The sequence below is a fragment of the Papio anubis genome, chromosome 8 (genome assembly GCF_008728515.1).
Source record: "Papio anubis isolate 15944 chromosome 8, Panubis1.0, whole genome shotgun sequence".
Classification (NCBI taxonomy): domain Eukaryota; kingdom Metazoa; phylum Chordata; class Mammalia; order Primates; family Cercopithecidae; genus Papio; species Papio anubis.
Window position 1 is genome coordinate 8,047,901 of NC_044983.1, and position 21,117 is coordinate 8,069,017.

Here is a 21,117-nt window from a genome sequence, read left to right on the forward strand (position 1 = left end):
CACTCCTTCCTCTCTCTCTCCCCACGCAAACCTGGGGGATTTTGACCCTCTGGAATTGTCTACCTGCAGCACCTTCTTTCCCTTAGCTGCTTGGTGAACTCTCCATCCCTGAGCACTCAGCTCAGATGCCTCTGATGGAAATATCTCATGCCTAGCAATGGAATTAGAAGCCTCTCCTGCTGTTCCAACCTTGTTGCCAGCTCCTGATGCACGTCTCCTCCATTAGTCTGTGAACGGCATGAGGACGGGGACCATGCTGGGTCCCCTGTGCCTACCCTAGGGCCTGGCGTGCAGTAGGAGCTGAATTATATCTGCTGAGTGCTTGAATACGACTGAGAGGGGTTTGGATCCCTGCAGTAGAGTGCTCAGGAATGTCATAAAGGGGCATGTTTAGGGCAGATTGAGGGACAGTATCGTCCACAGGGAGGGAAAACCACAGGACACACCACCCCCAGAGGTGGGAGAGGCGGATGAAAAACGTCTTTAGTGTTTTAGATAAAATAATTAATGATAGGCCCAGTATGGGCCGAAAAAGGACAGTAGCGTGTTGCAGCCACACCCTGCGCCTGAGGCTTACACAAGGGTACAAGCATGTCCACTGCCCCGGTGGGCTCTGCAGCCTGCTCAAGTGCTTGTGTCCATTACACGATCCAAAGGCCCCAGTGGAGTGTGGGTGACTTCACTTTGGGTCGGGGGTCCTTTCTCCTAGCTGTGAAGTGCTTGGATCACCTATTCATGTTTCCCCTCCTGCGGGCAGAGCCAGTCTCACCCCCATTCCCCATGGGCAGCCTGTGTGCACAGAGGGCTACTTGGGGCCTGTCAGATTCATCTGAGCAAGCTGCAGGTAGAGTGACACCGGGAGGAGCGTGTGGTCAGGAGGTCTTTAGCTCTAATTTGAGTGAGGTCAGAGTGGCCTTTCCCATCATGGGAATGGCAGCGGTCACAACTCCTCGCCAAAAATCACGGGGCACCACCAGCAAGGGGCTTGTCTTGCTTGGTTGGAAAGAGTGCGTGGGGGCTAGAGAGGAATCAAATGCATTCCCCATATTCACTCCGGGTTGGGGACTTAGGCTGGGCTGGAGAGTGAGACCTGGGGACAGGAGAGGGAAGGGAGGAGCAGAGCTGGGAGTTCCCATGAGCTGCTCTGCACACCGCCCAGCTCTCAGGTTCCCCAGCAGAGATTCGAGGCTAGGCCAGAGTCTGGAGAAGGGAAGGTCTTTGAGTACCCTTGCCCTGGGGGCTTGGAATAGAGATATATGAACCTTCCAGAGTTCAAGGATTTTATTAAGAAGTTGCCCAATGTGTTCATTCATTCATTAGAGAACATCAAATGCCTGTAAGTACCAGGTAGTGTGTCTCATATCAGAGATACAAAGATAAACAAAAAAACAAAACCTTGGTCCCTGTCCTTCTGGGAGCTTAGATGGGGAAACAAAGGGAAACCCACATTTCTCCGACACATGGGTTTGCCAAGGCATTTTGGTCTTTTTATTTTTATTTATTTATTTAGAGATGGAGTCTCGCCGTGTTGCCCAGGCTAGAGTGCAGTGGCGCCATCTCGGCTCATTGCAACTTCCACCTCCCAAGTTCAAGCAATTCTCCTGCCTCAACCTCCCGGTTAGCTAGGATTATAAGTGTGCACCACCATGCCCTGCTAATTTTTGTGTTTTTAGTAGAGACAGTGTTTCACCGTGTTGGCCATGTTGGTGTCAAACTCCCTACCTCAGGTGATCTGCATGCCTTGGCCTCCCAAAGTGCTGGGATTGCAGGCAAGAGCCACCGTGCCCAACAGCATGTTGGCCTTCTAAATCAAGTTTTTTTGCAACATCTTGGAGAAGGCCGTAGTGGCTTGAGCCCTACTGTGCTGGTGGGGAAATGAGGCTGGGTGGCATGGGGTGGAGCCAGTTTCACCCAGGCGATGCTCTCCTGAGCCCTGGGATGTTTAGGGAAGTCACCTGTGATCTTGACCCTACATCCAGAAAGACTGCATGGCGACGTGTACCGCAGCTGCCTCTGTTCCCAGAAGCCTCGGGGTGCTTTCGCCTGCCATATCCCTTGGGCCCCTGGAAAGAAATGCCATTTCATCCCTGCGTTCTCAGACATGTGCCCTGAGCCTGCCACCATTGTTCAGCTGATGTCAGGGATGCTGGAAAGAAGGGCTAAAAATAGCTCTGATTTTATGTGCTCTCAGGGGCTGGGTTGGCAGCTGGGCCCCCACCTTTTCATTGTGCAGAAGGCATCTTTTCTCTAGGGTATGTTGGGGGGTGGGGTGTGTGCAGGGTGGAGGAGAGCATAGAAGTTTCTCAGAGCCAGCTAGGCTGTGGAAGTTTCTAGTCTGTTCTCATACTCAGAGTCTGTGAACCAGAGGTCTGTGGCCCCGGTCGTGGCTACATGGGTGCATTATTTTTACAGGCCCCTTGCACTGCCAGACCTTGCCTTTGAGTGGTTCTGAGGAGTTTGAAAGTGGGATTTGTGCGTGGCTGTGGGGCACCCTTCCCTGCCGTGTGGTGAACGGCTGGAGTGAAGAGAATACTCGAGAGGTCAGTGGGTCCAACCCTTGCCTTCTGTGTGTGGTGAGCATCGGACAGGTTTGTTTCTGTTTTCTTAAACTGTCCAGGGAGGGGCAGGAGACCTGTCTCATTGTAGGTTCAGCCAGCTGTGCTGGTCGCTATGTTCTCTCTTGTGTTCAACCCAAATCTTTCCTGCTTGAATTTAGCTGCTGCCCCTGGTCATCTACCTTTGGGAACATCTATTTCACGTATTCGAAGCTAGAGTTACAGGCAGCTCTTGGTCAAAGGAGACCAGCTTCCATCAGAGTCATCAGAGCTGGGGCAAAACTCACTTTCATGCACTCTGATTGGATGTTACCATGGCGGGCCGAGGGGCGCTGGGTATACGGATGCCCCTCCTGGGGGTTAAAATCTAACTGGAGAGGCTTCTCTCTTCCTAAGTGACCGGGTGCAGGGTGGGGGATAAGGAGAGCTCGGATATTGGAGGAGAGAGGCCTCCAGGGTGGGAAACAGAGACAAGCGTCACAGCTGGGCAGCGGGAGGCTTCTGCCTGGCTTTCTAGCATGGGTGGGCCAATGAACTCCCGGAGCCTCAGTGCCCTCATCTGTAAAATGGGGCTTGCAGATGATCTCATTCATAGGGGTGTGGACAGGAGTGAATGAGAGGGGGAGAGAACGAGAGAAAGGGAGCAGGAGAGCACAGTGCCCTGGCATAGAAGCACTCCCTCTCAAGTCAACCACCTGGGTGTGAACCCCGGCAGCCGCATCCTCTTGCTTTGGTCTCTTCATCTGAGGACGATCCTAAGGCTTCCTAGAGGCTTAGACAAGTTGATAGATGCAGAGTGCTTCCATTGTGCCTGGCACAGAAATGGGAGCTACGGGAGGACGAGCAAGGGGAGGAATTTCACCAGATCAGGGAGCAGGCATGTGGCAGGGAGCCTGGTCCTGCCCAGGGATGGATCTCCAGGCAAAGGGGACAGCAGGAGCAGACACGGAGAGGGGCACCCCTAGGAAGGTCTGGGGATGGAGAGCCATGGATGTGGCTGGAGGGCAGGAGCAGTCATGGGGGACAGGCGGGAAGGCAGGTCAGAGTCAACCATGGGAGACTGAACTCCAGGGTGCAGAGGCAATGGGGGCCACCCAGGTTACTTAATCTAGCTTAGCCTCTGCTTCCTCATCTGTCAAATGGGACTGGTCATCATAGTTACTGTCTGTTTGCCTGGCAAAGGCTTACAGGCTGTCTCCTGTCCTGTCTGTGACAGCCCAGAGAGTGATGCTCCTGAGATCTGCGAATGGTATGGAAGGGCCCCAAGGCCTTTTGCTCTGTCCTGCAGCTTGCTCCTGAGCCATGATCCCAGGGAGCAGCCACTAAGGCTTTGACCTGGGCAGGGTGAATGGGAGGCAGGTAGAAGAGCCCCAGACAGGTACGGTGCCTAACTGGGCCACGCAACCTGAGGTCCTGAAGCCTCCGTGGCCCCTCCTTTGAGCCATTTTCTCCTGCAGCCACTGCATGTGGCCGCCTGGCCCAAAACCCTTGCCGCCCTGGGATGTGGTCAGACATGGAAAGGACACACAAGGAGGCAACTGCTCCACCCTCAGAAGGATGCGTCAGGCGAGAATGCAATCTTGCAATGTCTCAACAGCTTTGCTGCGGCTACAAGTCAGGACTCCCAAATAAGCCAGGCACAGGATAAGGGAAAGGGGCGTAGTGCGAACAGGGCGGAGGGAAGACAGGGGAGAACTGGCAAGTTGGGGTATCAGTGAGCTCGCGAGTGCTTTGGTGGCAACTAGCTTAGCCCTGTCCTCAATAATGGGGGCAGCGTGATAATGAATTTGGAACCCCTGGATCTGCTCACTTCGTGCTTACTTAGTAATTTGAGCGCTCCTGCTGTCCTCTCTGAGGTGAGTCCAACAGCTGAATGTGGGTTTGGCTTTTTGTTCTGTGTGCCCGGTCTCCCTGCCTCCCTGTGGAGGCCACGGTGATGGCGAGTGACTGGGAGCAGGCAGTCCTGGGAGCAGGAGGGGAAGCACAGGCAGGAGACCTTGCCTGCAGCAATCCAGGTTGGCTGTGCACGCAGGGCCATGGCGGACGTGACTGTGTGTCCACAGGTATCCGTACAGATGGAAGCTGAGCTGTGTGTTGCATGTATGGATATTTGGTGATTTGCATGTGTGTGTGCATGTGTGCTCTGTCAAACACAATGCAGCTGTGTGGAGTGTGACTGTGTGGGTAGATGTACTTCGTGTTGAGTAGCCTGTGTGTAAAGTGTATGCATAGTGTGGATGCAGTGTGTGTATGCATCTGTGTGTGGTATGTTCGAGTGTGTGTGTTCATGTGGGAGGTGTGTGTATGGGTGCGGTTGTGTGTATGTGTGAGATAGCGCACACTGCATCCTCCCAGGATAAGGGTAAAGCCGGTTTGAGTAAAAATCCCTCAGAGGGGATAACTGTGTCATTATCAGCTTCAGAGAAAAGCTGTGCTCTGCCTTTGAGGTAGGCTTTCTGGGCCTTTTTGGAAACAGCTTGAACAGTTCTTGACCACGAAGGGGTCAGAGTGCAGCCCACAGGCATGGCTGCTGGAGCAGAGGCAGCCCTGCAGGGGCCGTCGGGGTTCTATTTGCTGCTGTGACCTTGGGCCTGGGGCCTCCAGGGCTCCCTTGGTGAGTCCAAGGATTGCAATTGACATGGTCTAAGGCCCTGCTTGTTGCGGGGATCTCAGCTCCCCAGCCTCCTCACAACCTCCACGACACTCAGCACCCGTGAGCACCCGGGCCACATAGCCACACAGACTGTAGGCTCTGAGGTCGGGAGGCTGGAGCTGAAGCCCAGCCCTACCACACAGCCACTCAGCACAGGCCCCATGGATCTTCCCAGGAGCAGACCTCTGGTAGGGGCTGGGGACCCAGTGCAGGGCAAAACCAGGCTCAGGGGCTGCCTACAGGGCTGAAGGTCCTGCAGGAGTGGCTGACCTTAACCTCAGCTCACGCAGGTGCTTGGCAACAGCCCAGTGCATGGGGTCAGCAGACCCAGCTGGGTGACATCAGCCAGTCCCTTCGCCTCAGTTTCCCCATCTCCACAGGACCCATGGTGCCCATCCTGGGGTCGGGGCAGAAGCAGGAGGCCTCGCACATGCTGAGTGCTCCTAAGCGGTATCACTTTGTGTGGTTGTGATTGTAACACTGTCCCCTCTGTTCCTGTCCCCGGGCACCAACCTGCAGACAGTCACAGGCTGAAGGATTGCACAGGTGGAGGGTGTTGATGGAAGGAGGCTGAGAACCCAGAGGAAGGACAGGAGAGAGGGTAGAAGGAGCCTGTTGGACAGGGCCTGGAGGGGTCTCCGTGTCATAAGGCAGTGGGAAAGTCACCCTCATCAGACTCCCCTCCACTGAGGCCCCTCCAGGAGTCATCGAGGAGCCTCCTCACCCTCTCCCTGGGTGTCTGAGAAGCCTGCCTGGTAGCCGAGCCACTGTGGCTGCTGGGACCAGAGCTATGTCCCTGTACGACCCCAGCCTCGGCCTCCTGTTCGCAACCTAGCCTGGAGCTGATGGCAAGGAGCAGCTGAAGGGAAGGGGCTGCCCTTCTGATCGATTTCTGCTGGAAAGAATCAGTGGGTCACAGCACCTGCCACATATGGAACAAAGCAGTTTGCTGGTGATGGGCCCGCCAGCCTATTGTAAAGGGGATGTGTGTGGCATCTCGGGGTACTGCTGGTTGTCACGTACAAGTTATTCATGTCTTGAATATGTGACACTGCTGCTGGCCAAGGCAGCTCCTGGGATAGTGGGGAGAAGCCAGCAACTGGTGAGATCTTGGGAGCCCCAGGAGGAGGGAGGGACCTGTGTTTCGTGGCTCTGAACCAGCTCTGCTCCCAGACCAGCCGTCTGCAGGTGCCCACAAAGAGATCAAACAGGGGTCTCCCCTGAGGAACTCAGCCTCCTGCCAGGGCTTGCTGTGCCACTTGGGGGTCACAGGGGAAAATCGGGGCCTACTATGGCCTCTGCCCAGCCAGTTTCCCATGGCTTCCTGGGGCTGCAGCCCTCCCGGTTTGACACATGGGCTCTGGAGGGAACACTGTAGGTTGTCCACAGTGACCACTGCGGGCCCTGAACCCGGAGCCCTGAAAGCATGCGCTATGTGGCATTCTCGAAAGTTAACCAAGGAGGAAGGGGGGTCTAGGGGTGCTAAGTGACTTGCAGTGAGAGTCCTGTGAGTGTGGTGCCCAGACCTCCTTTTTTCCTGCTCATGAAGCCGCCTCTCAGCTTAAGCACTTCCCTCCTTCCCTCTCTTCTCTTTCCCTCCCTCCCTCCCTTCCTGTCTCTCCCTCTCCCTTCCCCCATTCCTTCATTTCACTAATGTGGGTCCAGGGCATGCCATGTGCCAGGCGCTCTGCTACATGATGGGCCATGCCAGTGATCAGCACAGACACGGTCCTGCCCACCAGCCCTCCCTGGAAAGGTGCACATTGCATTACACATCGACGCACGTTTTCTCGCAAACACTCCAGGTGCTTCTCAGGTGCAGCCAGGGTTGAGACCCCTTGTGCTACAATGTGCACGGTCAGGGGACACACCTGAGGGAGGGGGAGGCCAGCTGCTGTGGACCCCTGAAACCCATGGAGAAGCTGGCGATGCACAGTGAAGAGCGGTTCTCTCAAGGACACTTTGACAACCTCCTAGGCAGCAGGGCCCAGCCCCTGGCCTCGGGAATGTCTTCTGAGGACAGCTCCACGTTGCTCACAGTGCCCAGGAGGCCTGAAGGTGGGCGAGGCCCCTGGTCTCTGGTAGAAAGCAGAGCTCTGCATTAGGGCAGGAATTTCAAGAACCCGGAGACTTAGGGGAAGCTTTAAGGACCACAGCCAGCCTGGAGTCTCAGGCCACTTCTGCGTGAATCCCCAGGTGGGATACAAGCGTTCACGGAATCAGGTTTCTGAAGAAGCCGCTTGAGGGGTGAGAGCTAGAGATTGCTAAGGCCAGTGGGCCCAGGTCAGCTGCCCAAGTAGGCAGTGAGGTCACCTGTCTCAGGAGCTGGCTTGGCCCCAGGGGACTGGGCCTCTAGGATAGGACTGGGGAAGCAGCTGTTCCTTAAATCCTGGTGATCCCCACCCATTTGTTCCTCAAACAGGTCAGGGTAGCCTTGTGAAGTCATCAGTAGAGTGTTCCTCTCAGTCACTGGTCCTTGGGGCCAGGCCCAAAGAGACATTTGTCAGAAGGGAGAGAAGCAGGAAGTGTGGTGGGCGGGCCTGGATGCTTCTCTGCCAGGGCTCCTCCTGCCTCCTTCTTGCCTGGTTGGGCCTGTCAGCTGTTTACTGGGGAGTGGAGGTTCTGAAGCCCTCATACTTGCTTGTGCTGGGAGTGAAGTTTCCTTTGGGCCTTTCCATCCAGGGTTTGTGAGCTCATTCCTTCCAGAAGGCTGCAGAAGCAGGTCCTGGGAAAAGCTGGAAAAGGTCCTCCCAGACGGTGCTCAAGGATGGATGGATTTCCTGCGGCCCCACTGAAGCTTAAGCTTTAGGGCCCCTCACTTTTATGGGCCTCTTATGGGACCCTGTACTCAATTTTGAATATGTAATTTTGTATTCTTTTTCTTTACATTTTTGAAAAAATCAAGATTCTTTTTTGGACAATTGTATAAATTAACATTTACATAGAGTAAAATTGACTTGTATGTGTGTTTGTAGAGGTCTTTGAATTTCAATGCATATGCAGATTCACATACTCACCACCATAATCAGCTCACAGGACAGTTCCATCACCCCAGAACACTCTCCCATGTGCCCACTTTTAAGCAAATCATTCCTTAATTCCAACCCCTGGGAACCACTAATCTGTTCTCCATCCCTCTGCCTTTGCAGAGTATCATGTAAATGGAATCACACTGTATACAACTATCGAGACACACTTCACTCATTCAGGATAATGCCTTGGAGATTCATCCAGGTTGTTGTGTGTATCAGTGATTTGTTCTGTTTTATTCCTGAGTAGTATTCCACAGTATGGATTACCATAATTGCTTATATATTCACCTGCTGAAGGATAGTTGGCAAGTATGAAAAGAACTGCTAAAACATTTGTGTACACATTTTTGTGTGGACATAAGTCTTCATTTCTAGAATATCTAGAAAGGGATCTATGGGTCATATGGGGAGAGTACGTTTAACTTTATGAGAGACTGTCCACTGTTTTCCAGAGTGTCAGTGGCATTTACATTCCCACTGCAATATATGAGCATTCTAGTTGCTCTGTATTCTTGTCAGTACTTGATAGTGTCAGGGTTTTTATTTAGATATTTTAACAGACATGAAGTACTATCTTATTGTGGGTTTTATTCACTGTGATTTTAATATATGTTTCCCTACTTATTTGTAACAGTCAGCTCCCTTCTCCCCATGTTTATTTGCTATTGTGTGTATCGTCTTTGGTAAAATATCTGTTCAAATATCATACCCATTTAAAAAATTGAATTGTTTGTCTTCTTACTAGTGAGCTTTAAGAGTTCTTTGTTTATTCTGGCTACAAGTTCTTTGTCTGATATGTGATTTGCAAATATTTTCTCCCAATCTGTAGCTTGTCTTTTCATTCTCTTAACAACGTCATTCACAGAGCAAAAGCTTTTAATTTTGATAAAGTTTCTATATTTTTTTGTCTTATGGATCATGCCTTTGCTGTCATATTTAAGAAGTCTTTGTCTGGTACAAGGTACAGAAATCACTCCTATGGTTTCTTCTTAAAGTTTTATGGTGTTACACTTTAACCTATGATAGATTTTAACTTAGTTGTTGCATATGAATGACTAATTATTACTACATCGTTTGTTGAAAATACTATCAACATTGAATTGTCTTTATACCTTTGTAAAAAACTAATTGGCCATAATTATGTGGGTCTTCTTCTGGACTCTCTTCTGTTCTGCTGATCTGTGCTTCTCTCTTGGCCAATGCTACACTGCACTGTAGCTTTATACTAAATCCTAAAATCAGGTAGTGTGAGTTCTTCAAATTTATACTCTTTTGGAATTGTTTAGACTATTCTAGTTTCATATAAATTTTAGAATTGGCTTGTCTGTATTTAAAAAAGAAATCCCACTTGGGTTTTTATTGGAATTGTGTTACATCTATAGATTAATTTGAGGGCAATTGTCATCTTACTATAGTGCATCTTCCAATCCATGAACATGGTATGTCTCTCTATCATTTAGGTTTTCTTTTATTTCTTTTATTAGCATCTTGCGGCTGTGGCATACAAATCCTGCATGTTTTATTAGATTTGTCTCTAAGAATTTCATTTTAGGAGCTAGTTTAAGTGGTATATATTTTTAATTTTTTAATTTCCAATTATTCATTAATCATTTATAGAAATGCAATTGACTTTTAGAGGCTGACCCTGTATTGTGAGACTTTCCTAAATTAACTAATTATTTATATGAGCTTTTTAATAGATTGCTTAGGATTGTCAATGTAGACAATCATGTCATTTACGAAGAGGGACAGTTTTACCTTTTCCTTTGCAATCTGTATATACTTTCTGTATTTATTTCTTTTTCTTGACCTATTGCACTGAACAGGACTTCTAGTATGATGTCGAATAGGAGTGGTGTGTGTAGACATCATAACCCTGTTCTTGATCTTAAGATGAAAGTATTCAGTCTTGTATCATTAAGGAAGATAACTGAGGTTTTCCATAAATGCCCTTTATCTACATAAGGTTAAGGAAGTTCCTTTCTATTTCTAGTTTGCTGAGAAAATTAATAGATGTTGAATTGTGTTACCTTTTATTTCTGCATCAATTGTTATGCTGTATGGTTATTAATGTCATAGATTATGTTGATTGATTTTTGAATATTGGACCAGCATTTCATTCCTAAGATAAACCCCAGTTGGCTCTGGTACATTGTTCTTTCCATATATTACTGGATTTAATTTGCTAATATTTTGTTGAGGATTTTTGCATCTATGTTTATGGGAGATGTTGTCTGTAGTTTTATTTTCTTCTACTGTGTTTGACTGGCTTTTGTATCAGACTAATGCCAGCCTCATCAAACGAACAGGGAAGTATTTCTTCCTTTTTTATTTTCTGGAAAACAGTGTGTAGAGTTGGTGCAATTTCTACTTTAAGTGTTTGGTAGAATTTACTATTTTCCTTAAAGAAGGGTTCTCTAAGTCTCAGACCCCACAAAACTTGAGATCACCCCCGTTTGGGGCTTTGAAGGTGGGTTGTTATCCACAATCAGAAATTTCAATGCTGTTTCTGAGAGTGTCATAAGAAGCAGCTGGAGACTGTGGGCCCAGATAGGCAAATCTGTTCAGTCCCCTGCCCCTTGTAGAAATCACTTATTTTCTACCCCAGCCAGTCTTGGGCAGAGCCATAGCCAATCCCAGAGGGGCAACATAGTTTGGGCAAGACCTTCTCTGATTTTCCTGAACCAAGACTGATGGTGTGGCTTCAGGGAAGTCACTTAGTCTCTCTGAGCCTCAGATGAGCCAGCAGGAAAAAGAAGATGACAACTATGTCTCCCTCAAAAAAGCTGTGCTCAGAGGACTAGATAATTCTGCTGGAGGGAACAGGAGCTTTAAACAATTCCATGGCTTACAAAGTAAGGGAAGGAGACAGAAACGGAAGGATATAAGCAGAGTGGGCTGCAAGGAACACAGGAACAGAGCACCTCAGGGAGCAGTAATGGCTGCCATCTGCATGGCGACTTCCAAACTCCTGTCTGTGCTCACAGGCGTGGTCTTATTTAAGGCTCCTGTGACCCTCTGAGGGGGCACTATGGTATGCACTGATTCGTCCAACATGTTCTGGGGTTCTACTCTGGACTAGGCATTTTATACATGTGAAAACTAAGACTCAGAGAAGTTAGGAGATGTCCCTCAAGGTAACACAGCCAGGTGGCAGAACTGGACGGGAGCCCAGGTGTTTTGGGCAAACTCCGTTCTTCCCCACTGTCAGGCAAGTTGGACTGAGTTCAGAAGTAAGGAGACACATGGTCTACCTCTGGGAGGTGCGTGGGCAGGAGCTGTCAACAGCACTGGCCCCGAAGCCAGACTGCCTGGGCTTGAAGCCCTGCTCAGCTACTTACTTAGCTGGGAAGAGCAAGGCGAATGTTTTAACCTCAGTGCTTCAGTTTGCTGTCTGTAAAATAAATATTGATAGGTAATATTGCACCCATAATATTGCACCTGTAAAATGAATAATTGGTAGGTAATATTGCAGCTACCTCATAGGGGTGTTGTGAGGATTAAATGAGGTAATAGGTACCAAATGCCCATAATAGAGCCTGGCACAAGTGAATGTCACACAAACATGAGACATTATTGTTTGTAAAGATGCTAGGCCATCCTTTGTGCTCTGTGAGGTCACTGACTTGAAGAAAGACAAAGTTATAAGATGTTGGCAGAGGCTTGGAGATCCCTCCTGCCTGCCCCTGCTGTGATGGGAATAGTGGGGCCCAGCCATGGGAGGTGACTTGCTCAAGGTCGCCCAGTCCTGCAGACCATAGACCAGGCCCAGCTTTCTTGAGCCCGTGCTCCTGAGGACACGTGGCGTTGCTGCCTCCACCCCCGTGCATTTCATGATCCGAGTCTCCTAGGGGAGATATGGCGTGACAGGAGGTGACACCGACTTTGGGAGCAAACCGGGGAGGAGAGTTGGTGTCTTCACTCCCAAGCTACCTTCCTGGAGAAGGGTGCGGTAAGCTTTCTGGAACCCTCCAGGAAGGTGGAGAAAGAGGGGGCTTGGAGGAATGGCAGCCAATCCTGAGTGTCCTGCAGACGCCTTGCCTCCCACCTCGGAGCGCACCTATGGGCTTGCATCCCGCGCCCTGGCAGAAGAGGGCGCGGGCCTGTAGGATGAGATCACCCGCCTGGAGTCGTCTTTCCGCGACGCTTAGGGTCTGGCGCCACCGTGTGGCCGCGCGCCGAGGCCGCTTCTGCAGAGGGGATGTGGGAGGCCCTGCAGGAGGCGGCTGGCAGCGCAACCTCAAGGCAACCTCAGAGGTCACACAGGAAACTGAGATACCGAGGGAGAGCAGCGCTGGCCCAGGGGTTTTGGGGGGCGGGGCATGCCTTATGCCTTCCTCCCACCCCACCCATCTGCCTGGTTGTTTCTTGGCAGCTCCTTAGATCTTGAGGGAGACAGACACCAGGGAAAGCTAGGAGAAGGAGGAAGAATCCTAGAGCCTCCAGGACAGCAGCGGCCACGTGATTGCAGGAGCTGCCAGGATCCTCCTGCATGAGAGGCAGGGGCTTTGCACGTGTTGTGGGGGACAAGCAAGGTCATGGGGTCAGGCCTGGGTTCTGGTCTCCTCTGGGCCCCACAGCACTGAGTGACTGAGGCGGTGGTGGCTTGCATTCTGGCACTGGGGCCCTCCCCTATAAAGTAGGGGTTGGACTAGACCAGTGTCCAGACCCAATTATATTGCAAACCAGTACCCCTCGGTTGTCTACTGGGGACCCAAGGACTTAAGAGTAGCAGAGGAGAGGCCGCGCCAGGAGCAGTTGGAAAGGATGAGCATTTGTGTTGAGGCCTGGCTGTCAGGAACTCCTGGGCGGGGCTGTGATCAGTCCCTACTACAGTCCCTGCGGTGCCTGTGTGAGTGACCCAGGAGGCACCATGCTGTCCAAACTCGGTTTTGCCTGGACCGTGGTGCCCTCTAGGTCCCAGCGTCTGCTTGACAATTGGCTTAGGGAGGAGTGGCACCCGCTTTGCCTACATCCACCCTGTCTCTTCCCACACCCTGGGATGCTCACACCCAGGACAGCGTCAAGATTGGCTCCCCCGGCAGGCATTCCAGTTGAATTGGCATATTCTGGGCTCATTGTTTTCCTTTTCCCTGGCCTTGGTGGGCAGAGGGGCCTGTGGCTTGGGGAGAACGTGGGGTTGAGGGGTAGAACCGGTGCTCTCTTTGCCTGGGTGAACCTGAGCACTGGCATTACTGACTTGGGACCCAGATGGATAGGGTTAGTGCTGCCGTATAACCATCCCTCCAGCTGCTGGACCACCTGTGAGGCTAGAAGAAGCAGAGTCTGTAGTCTGAGTGTACCCCTGAGACCATTAGGTTTGTGGTCTGGGGCCTGGAGTGATCTATGGCTCATGGCTTGTGTGCTGCAGGTGCCACCTGTTGAGAGAGCCGAGTTTGAGTCACAGGGAGCAGCTCTGATCTGGGAGACCCACCGCACTGAGGCTCCACTCGGCACACGGCTCTCCTGGACACGGGTGTGCCAAAGCTCTGGGCGCGCAGCCCTGCCTCAGTGCCTCAGCTGGAGCATTCGTGTCCCCTGATGTCCTGCCTCCCTGCACTGCCATCATGGTTGATCAGCCTGACCCTTCTATCACCCTCCATCAGGGGCTCACCCTTAGCCCCTCCCAAAATACCGATGATGACATCTGCTTCCAGGAACCTCCCTGCACACATTTCTTTCTGCCATCACCTCCTCCAGGCAGTCTTCTCCTTCAGATCCCCAAATTTGACACTGCTCCCCTTACCTTTGCTTTCTCCTTCAGCTGCCTCCTACTTCTCTCTCTGTCTCTCTGTGTGTGTCTCACTGTCTATCTCTATGTCTCTGCCTCTATCTCTCTGGGTCTCTCCCTTCGCCTCTCTTAGTGACTGTGAGCTCTGAGACCAGGTGCAACCTCCCCGTTCCTCTTCCTGAGCCTCTTCCCTGGTTTCCTGATTTTGTGAACTCACAGGCAGGGGCCCAGAGCAAGGCAACGCCCTGTGGAAATGCCACAGTCAGCAGGTGGAAGAACCTGGAACAGAACCAGAATTTGGTGCTTTATTTCATGCAAGAGCCTCAGTTTCCCCATGTGTTGAATGGTGATAACCAGACCCGACCCGCAAGGTGGGCCAAGGACCCCAAGAGACTGTATACCTGGAAGGACCTGGCCCGGGGGTTCTGGTGCCCTGACCTTCCTCCCATGTCCCTCCCTGATGGGGCCATCACTGCAATGTCAGCCTCTAGTTCTCAGTAAGGGTGTGTCTCTGCTCACCTCAGGGGGTGAGTCTGGAGAGAAATGAGGTGTCCATTGCAGCTTCCCTGGCTGGGTCCCTTCAGGATCCAGGCCCCCAAAGGCCCTTAGGAATCTAGAGAGAAGCCAGGCACCCCTCATCGGATGGCGAGCAGCGCTTACTGCAGCTGGCATGTGTGTTTGAGGTCACCCTTGTGGCTTAGTAGCGGCTTGAAGAATCAGTTGTTCAGGGGTAAGAGCAGACAGTGGAGAACCAGTAAGGAGACTCCTGCATCCCTCCAGGCAAGAGGGGCAGTGGCTGGGAGCTGGCTGGCGGTGTGGCAGCGACAAAACGGACCATCCAGCAGCCCTGAGTGGGTTCTTGGTAATACCCAAGGCCAGCTGGGCCTGGATAGGGCATCAGCCATGCACTGAATCTTTACAAGTCAGGCTCGGCATTTCAGAGGGCACAGTAGCGGGTCCTAGAACGTCCATCCCACAGGACGGTCAAGGACAGACGTGTGGTTCTCTCCCACTGCTGGTGGCGCCCAGTTTATGGTTCCTGTTTTTGATCCTGACTGGGCCTACAGAGCTATGCACTCTGGCCCTTGCTTCTGGGTGAGCCCTGTCCATACCCTCACCCCTGGACCAGACTTGGAGCTTGTTGGCCAAGTTTGGATGGTGCCTTAAGTCCTTCTCTTGCCTTGGAGACACAGTTCCAGAGAGTTCTGGTGAAAATGAGGCTGGGGTTATCATACGACCTGGGGGGATGCCCAGTGTGCATATCATCTCACTAATCTTCCCATGCACCCTGTGATGCTCTCATTCTGTCCCCATATGAAATATGAGCGACAAGGACACAGAGCTGGAGTAACTAGTTCAAGGTCCCCAACTTAGCAAGTGATGAGTCCAGGCCTGCTTGACCTGTGAGCCTTGCTCTTCCCCCTACCTGCTTCCTTGGCCCCTCGGCCCTCCCACACAGAGCCTGGGCGTGGTCCCAAGAGGGCGGGCCGTGGATCTGCACCTGTGTCCTGGGCCCTCCTGAGACGGAGACTCCATGGCAGGCCCTGGGTCCTCCTGATGTCCAGAGAGGGTGTCCAGTGGCCTGGGTGTGATTCCTACTTGTTCCACTATCCAGCAACAGGGTGGGGGTGACCTTTCTGAGCCCGCACTATTTCCTGTCTGTCACATGTGAGAAGTATACCCTCCTACTTACCACCTGGGCATGGCCAGCCAGCGAATGGCACGTAGTAGGAGCTTCACAGATGTTCACCCCCTTCCCTGCCTTTCCTGCTCCAGAACAACAGAGGTGACGACCCTGCTGGACTGTTTCCCCCCCGGGTCCTGAACCTGAGAAAGCCCACCCCTGTCCCGGGGCTCAGCTGAGATGCCCACCTGCAGGCCCTTGGAGGGCATCGCGCCCCACAGTCTCATCTTCCGGATGAGCAAATGGAGACCAGGAGGAGGAGGACTTGCTTAGGAGCCCATGAGGGGTCAAATCCTTTCCTGACCTGCCCTTCTCCTCCCCCATGCCTCAGCATCATGTCCTTTTGCCGAGAGACCCCCAGAGCCCCATCCAAGCCTCTGGGAACTTCAGAGCACAGGGTTGGGGCAGGGGTGGGGAATGCTGGGTCTGTTGGTTTTAGGGGGATGGCAAGGGTCCTCTGGAGTCCCCGCACCCACCCATGCTCTCTGTGTTCTCCCCATCTCTCCGGGCAGGTATATCCGCACCATGTACCTGGGGATTCAGAGCCAGCGGCGGAAGGAACACCAGCGACGCTTCTACTGGGCTATGATGTATGAATATGCAGACGTCAACATGCTGCGCCTCCTGGAGACCTTCCTGGAGAGCGCGCCCCAACTGGTGCTACAGCTCTGCATCATGATCCAGAAGAACAGCGCCGAGACCCTGCCCTGTGAGTGCCCGCCGGCCGCGCCCTGCCACCCCGGCATGCCCTCCACCTGGGGACCACGGGCGCCCCCCACACACTGTGTGCCTGGCACGCTCTGTGGGCATTGCCCATCCTGCCCTGAGTTCCCAGGACGCCCGGCCCCCAGTGCAGTGCTGATGGGCCCCACACCACTCTCAAGAGCGGCACAGGCATGTCCTGAATGTATGTGGGCTGGCTTGGCACCTCCAGGCCACTTCGTTAATGTGAGCAGAGCAGGGCCAGCCAGGACGCAGCAGGGTAGAGGGCTCTGGGTTTCCCCATCAGGGGCAGTGGCCCCTGTTCTTGGGTGCTGACCCAAGCCAGGCATTTGCACGTCTATGGGACGGGGAGCCGCAGGCCAGAGATAGCGCGGGACCACAAGGGGCCGTCATGTTGGGCAGCACTAACGATTTCAGACCCTTAAACTGTGGTGCTCTTGCTTCGAACCAAGCTCATGTGTAAGCCCCATTTGTAAAGCAGCTTAAGTAACTCTGCTCAAGTTCCAGCAGGGGAGAGGGCCCAGGAGGAGGAGGGTGCTGGAAGCGGCAACACATGGGGTGACATTTGAAGGGATGTCATGGGCAAGAAGGATCATCCCAAAGGGTAGAAGTTGCAGGGAGACGGTTATCCATTCAGCGGGTGAGAGACAGTCCATGGAGCCATGCATGAACTGTCCTGGGAGGTACTGAGTTTATCAAGGCAAGAAGTTGCTGAAGAGACTCAGCCCAGAGGTTCCTGACAGCAGAGCGCTCAGTGAGCATGTGCAATCTGGGTAGCCAGGCAGCCGTGGGGAGGGGTCTGCTGTCTGTACCCCAGCTCTCCCTGGCCAGCAGGACCTCCTGGTCTCTTAGGTTCTCACCTCCAGAGCCAGTAGGCTCTCTGTGTCACCACCTTCATGGACACCCACGCGGACCTCCTCACCAACACGGTCTGGCAAGAACAGCCACGCCGCCCCAGGCCTTTCTCTGAACAGATGTGCCTCCTTACGTTTTCCAAGCTGGCCCTCTGTAGGCTCCAATCCCCTTAGGTGCTTATGCAAAAAGGGGATTTAATCTTCAAAAGCCAGCGGAAGACTGAGCTGTTCAGGCTGGTAGCTTGCTGGTGGCATTCAAAGCCTGGGGACCTGGTTATGAACCCAGCTGTGCTACTGACAGGCTTGCCTGTCCTGCATGAACTCAGCTCAGGTGAAGCCTCATGTCCCATCTACTGAACAAGAACAGCCCTCAATGAAGGCTGCCTGGTGGAAAAAGGGGCCCCAGGGTATCTGTCCATCCCACCAAGTGCTGACTGCAGTCCTGCTGGTCCATCACAGAAGCAAGGAAAAGGGGCCATGTGACCCCTGGACTGGACACAGGGGAAGCCAGGCCTGAAACCCACACTGAGCTGAGGGCCCAGTTCCGCCCTTTGACAAGGCTTCAGGAAGCATGAGCTGCATGCTCCAGGCAACCACAGCCTCTGTCTTCTGGGCACCCACAGAAGCAGGAGGAGTTTGGGGATCTTCAGCAGGTGCTGCCAGTTGGGTGACACCAGCCAACATCTGCTCTTTGGCATCTGCAGTCCTCACTGTCAGGAAGAGGCCTCCGGTGGCCCAGGGACTCCAGCTTCTTGGAGTGACAGCCCAGCCAGTGCCTACAGGACCAGCAACCGAGGCCTGGACAGGAGAGCTGGAAGGAGCCAACTCGATGTCCGGCTCTAGCTGGGACATGAAGAAGCTAAGCAGGAAGCCACGTGGAGGATGGCAGGGCTGACCGTTCATCCGGTCCCTCCCTTCTTTCTTGGACACACTCACATGCACACACACTATCTCCTGGGCACTGAGAAGAGCTTGGGAACACAGTGAAACCTTGCTGATGCTCCAACTTCAGGATGCCCGAGGACCCAGGCTGTATACTTGGCAATGAACTGGTGTGATTGGCTGCCCACAGCTGCGGCCATGGGAGTCCCTGCCTCACAGGATCTCTGAGAAAACACATTGTGTGAACGTGGACGTGCAGCAATTTGAACAACATCGTTTGTTCTCAGCACCAAGAGACTCATGTGATGACTGATTCTGGAGCAAGACCAGCATCATAGGGATGTCTTTGAAATATGCATTCTTGCTCTACAAACCTAACCATAAAGGAGCTCTGTGGAAGTGAGCACTGACCCCGGGTAGCAGCTCCTGGTACCAGGATGAGCTGCTGACTGGCAGGGCAGTGCCTGGTTCCCTGATGAGGCCTCCATATCCAACCTGCCCTCAGATCCCAGGGCTGCTGCCCTGCAGCCCAGGGTAACAATGATCTCATGGGCAGATTTGCTGGCACTGGAGAGGGACACCTTTCTCTCCCATCTGAGTCTTTCTATTTCTCAAAACCAACTCAGCTGCTGTCTGAGACTCCAGATTAGCCTGTTTGTGCTGCTATAACAAAATGTCTGAAAGTGAACAATTTATAAAGAGCAGAGATTTATTTTCTCCCAGTTCTGGAGGCTGGGAAGTCCAAAATCAAGGTGCCTGCAGGTTCAGCTGCCTAATGAGGGCTGCATCCCCTGGAAGGGAAGAACGCTGTGTTCTTACATGGCAGAGGGCAGAAGGACAAGCTAGCTGCATGCTGTATGAAGCCTCTTTTATAAGGTTCTCAATCCCATTCACAAGACAGGAGTCCTTATGGCCTGATCACCTCTCAAAAGTCCCACCTCCTAATCCTGTCACACTGGCAACATCTGAACTTTGGAGGGGACACCTTCAAACCACAGCAGACTCTGCTTATTTAAACTGCCTTTTGCTGTTTCAGTTTCAAATCTTCCCCACTCTGTACCACCAGGGCTGCCAAGTTATGCCTCCTCTCATCTTTTCCTCTTCCAACCTTTGGCCAGATCTTGACACCCCAGATAGGGCAGGTAGCAGGGTGGGGCACAGGCAGGCTCCCGATGGGGCATTTTAAATCCAGGGACCTGGTCACCACTTATACCCTCTTGTGATTTTGGACCTTTGTCTTTTCACAATCCCATTTTCTCTTTGGTATACTGGAAGAAAGAAGAATAATACCTAATTTTCAGTGGGGATGCAATGATATAATGCACAAGAGAGCACTTTGTAAACTTGCAAACTCCATGGGCACATAAGGGGCTGTGTTTATCACTTCCAGGGCCAGGTGGAGTCATCCTTTTATAGGGCTCTGACAGCCACCTCCCCATCATCATGTTGGGCAGCACTAACGGTTTCAGACCCTTAAACTGTGGTGCTCTTGCTTCGAACCAAGCTCATGTGTAAGCCCCATTTGTAAAGCAGCTTAAGTAACACCCACCATGGGCCAGACCTGCTGGGGATGAGTTTGCAAAGACGCCAACCTTCAGGAGTTTATGGGCTGACATACTCCAGGTCCTAGGGAGATTTCTCCCCATTTCTTGCCTTCTGGATTATCTGTGTCCCAGCCTCCTTGTTATGCCTGTCCTTTCTTTAATAGTTTCTCAGATTATAAACAGAAAGGGCTGGGCACCACATCTCTGGAGAGGAAAGCCAGTGGGGATTCCCAAGGGGCAGTGGATGTTGCTTCCTAAATGTCCTCTCATGTGACAGCCCATTGGGGCCAGGGTCTGTGCAAAGCCAGGGGCCACTTGGGCATGCTGCCAAGAGCAGACCCCTTGGAAAAGGAGCCAGGAGTGACCCAGTGTCGTGCTGCTCTTGGGCCTTCACCCCAGGGAAGCCCCTCCTGGCTCCTCCTCCCTGCAATCCCCTGTTTTTGTGCTGGAAGCTGGGAGGACAGGTGAGCATTTCACCAAGTTTGTTTGGAATGTGGAATGGGTGTTTCTCAATACAACCCTTCGTGGCTAAATATGTTTGGGACCTGTCGGACTAAACAAAGGCCAGTAGCCATCCTTGCCACTGGGTTGTGGATCTGTAAGCCAAGAAGGAGGCTATAGCATTAGCTGGGTTTATAGGAAGGAAGGACACTAGACATCATTGAGCACGGGCTGCCTGTAAGGGGCTTGGCATTTCTCTCTTACTTAACTTCTAGAGTTGGGTCCTCATCACCAGACAATTTTGTTATGCTAGTAGATGCCATACCCATCTGTTTAAGCTGCAGGAAGTGTACAAGCTTTAAAGTAAATCAGTTTAATCATCAGAAATTGGAAGAGGGGAGAGAAAATTTGTGGACTTGGAACAGACCTGCTGATGGCATGGCCTCTCCCAGTCACATGGGTGCCTGGAAGGTTGCAGCGTGGAAAGTTGGGGTGACTCCCCAGCATGGAAGGTTGGGGTTACTTGACAGCTGCTTGACATTAGGCAAGTTACTGAGCATGTCTGTTCCTCATTTTTCTCATTTATAAAATGGTGATAATGCTATTACCTATCATAGAGAGTTGTTATGAGCATGAAACATGACAAATGTCAAGCGCCTTGTAGGATGTCTGGCTATTTTCTTGGTGGTAGTAGTGGTGCTTTTATTGTAGATGTGCCTTCTGAATTAGCCTTCAGGCTTTGCTGGTGAGACCTGTGGCTCACTGACCTTGCTTTGTTGGGCTTTCTAATGACTCCTGTCCACTGTGTACCATTAGGGCTAGTAGATGGTTGGAAAGATCGCTATGACTACCACTTTAATGGGTGAGTTTTGCATGGATTTGCCAATGCCAGTCTATCCCCCCCTTGCCATCTCTCCACCCTCTGTTTCTCTCTAATCACTGGGCTAAGAGAACAATATTCAGCCTGCAAGACACACTTATATCCAGTTTCCCCATAAATACAGACTCAAGGGAAATA

At 52.1% G+C, this 21,117-nt stretch overlaps 1 protein-coding gene across 1 annotated transcript in view; it reads left to right on the forward strand.

Moving 5' to 3' along the window:
- The window catches only part of XKR6 (XK related 6), a 295,851-nt gene that overhangs the window by 248,272 nt on the left and 26,462 nt on the right, over positions 1 to 21,117 (forward strand). The window contains exon 2 of the mRNA XM_009212509.3: positions 16,168 to 16,364. Within this exon, the coding sequence (XP_009210773.2) occupies positions 16,168 to 16,364 (197 nt within the window). The remainder of the gene's footprint in view (positions 1 to 16,167; positions 16,365 to 21,117) is intronic.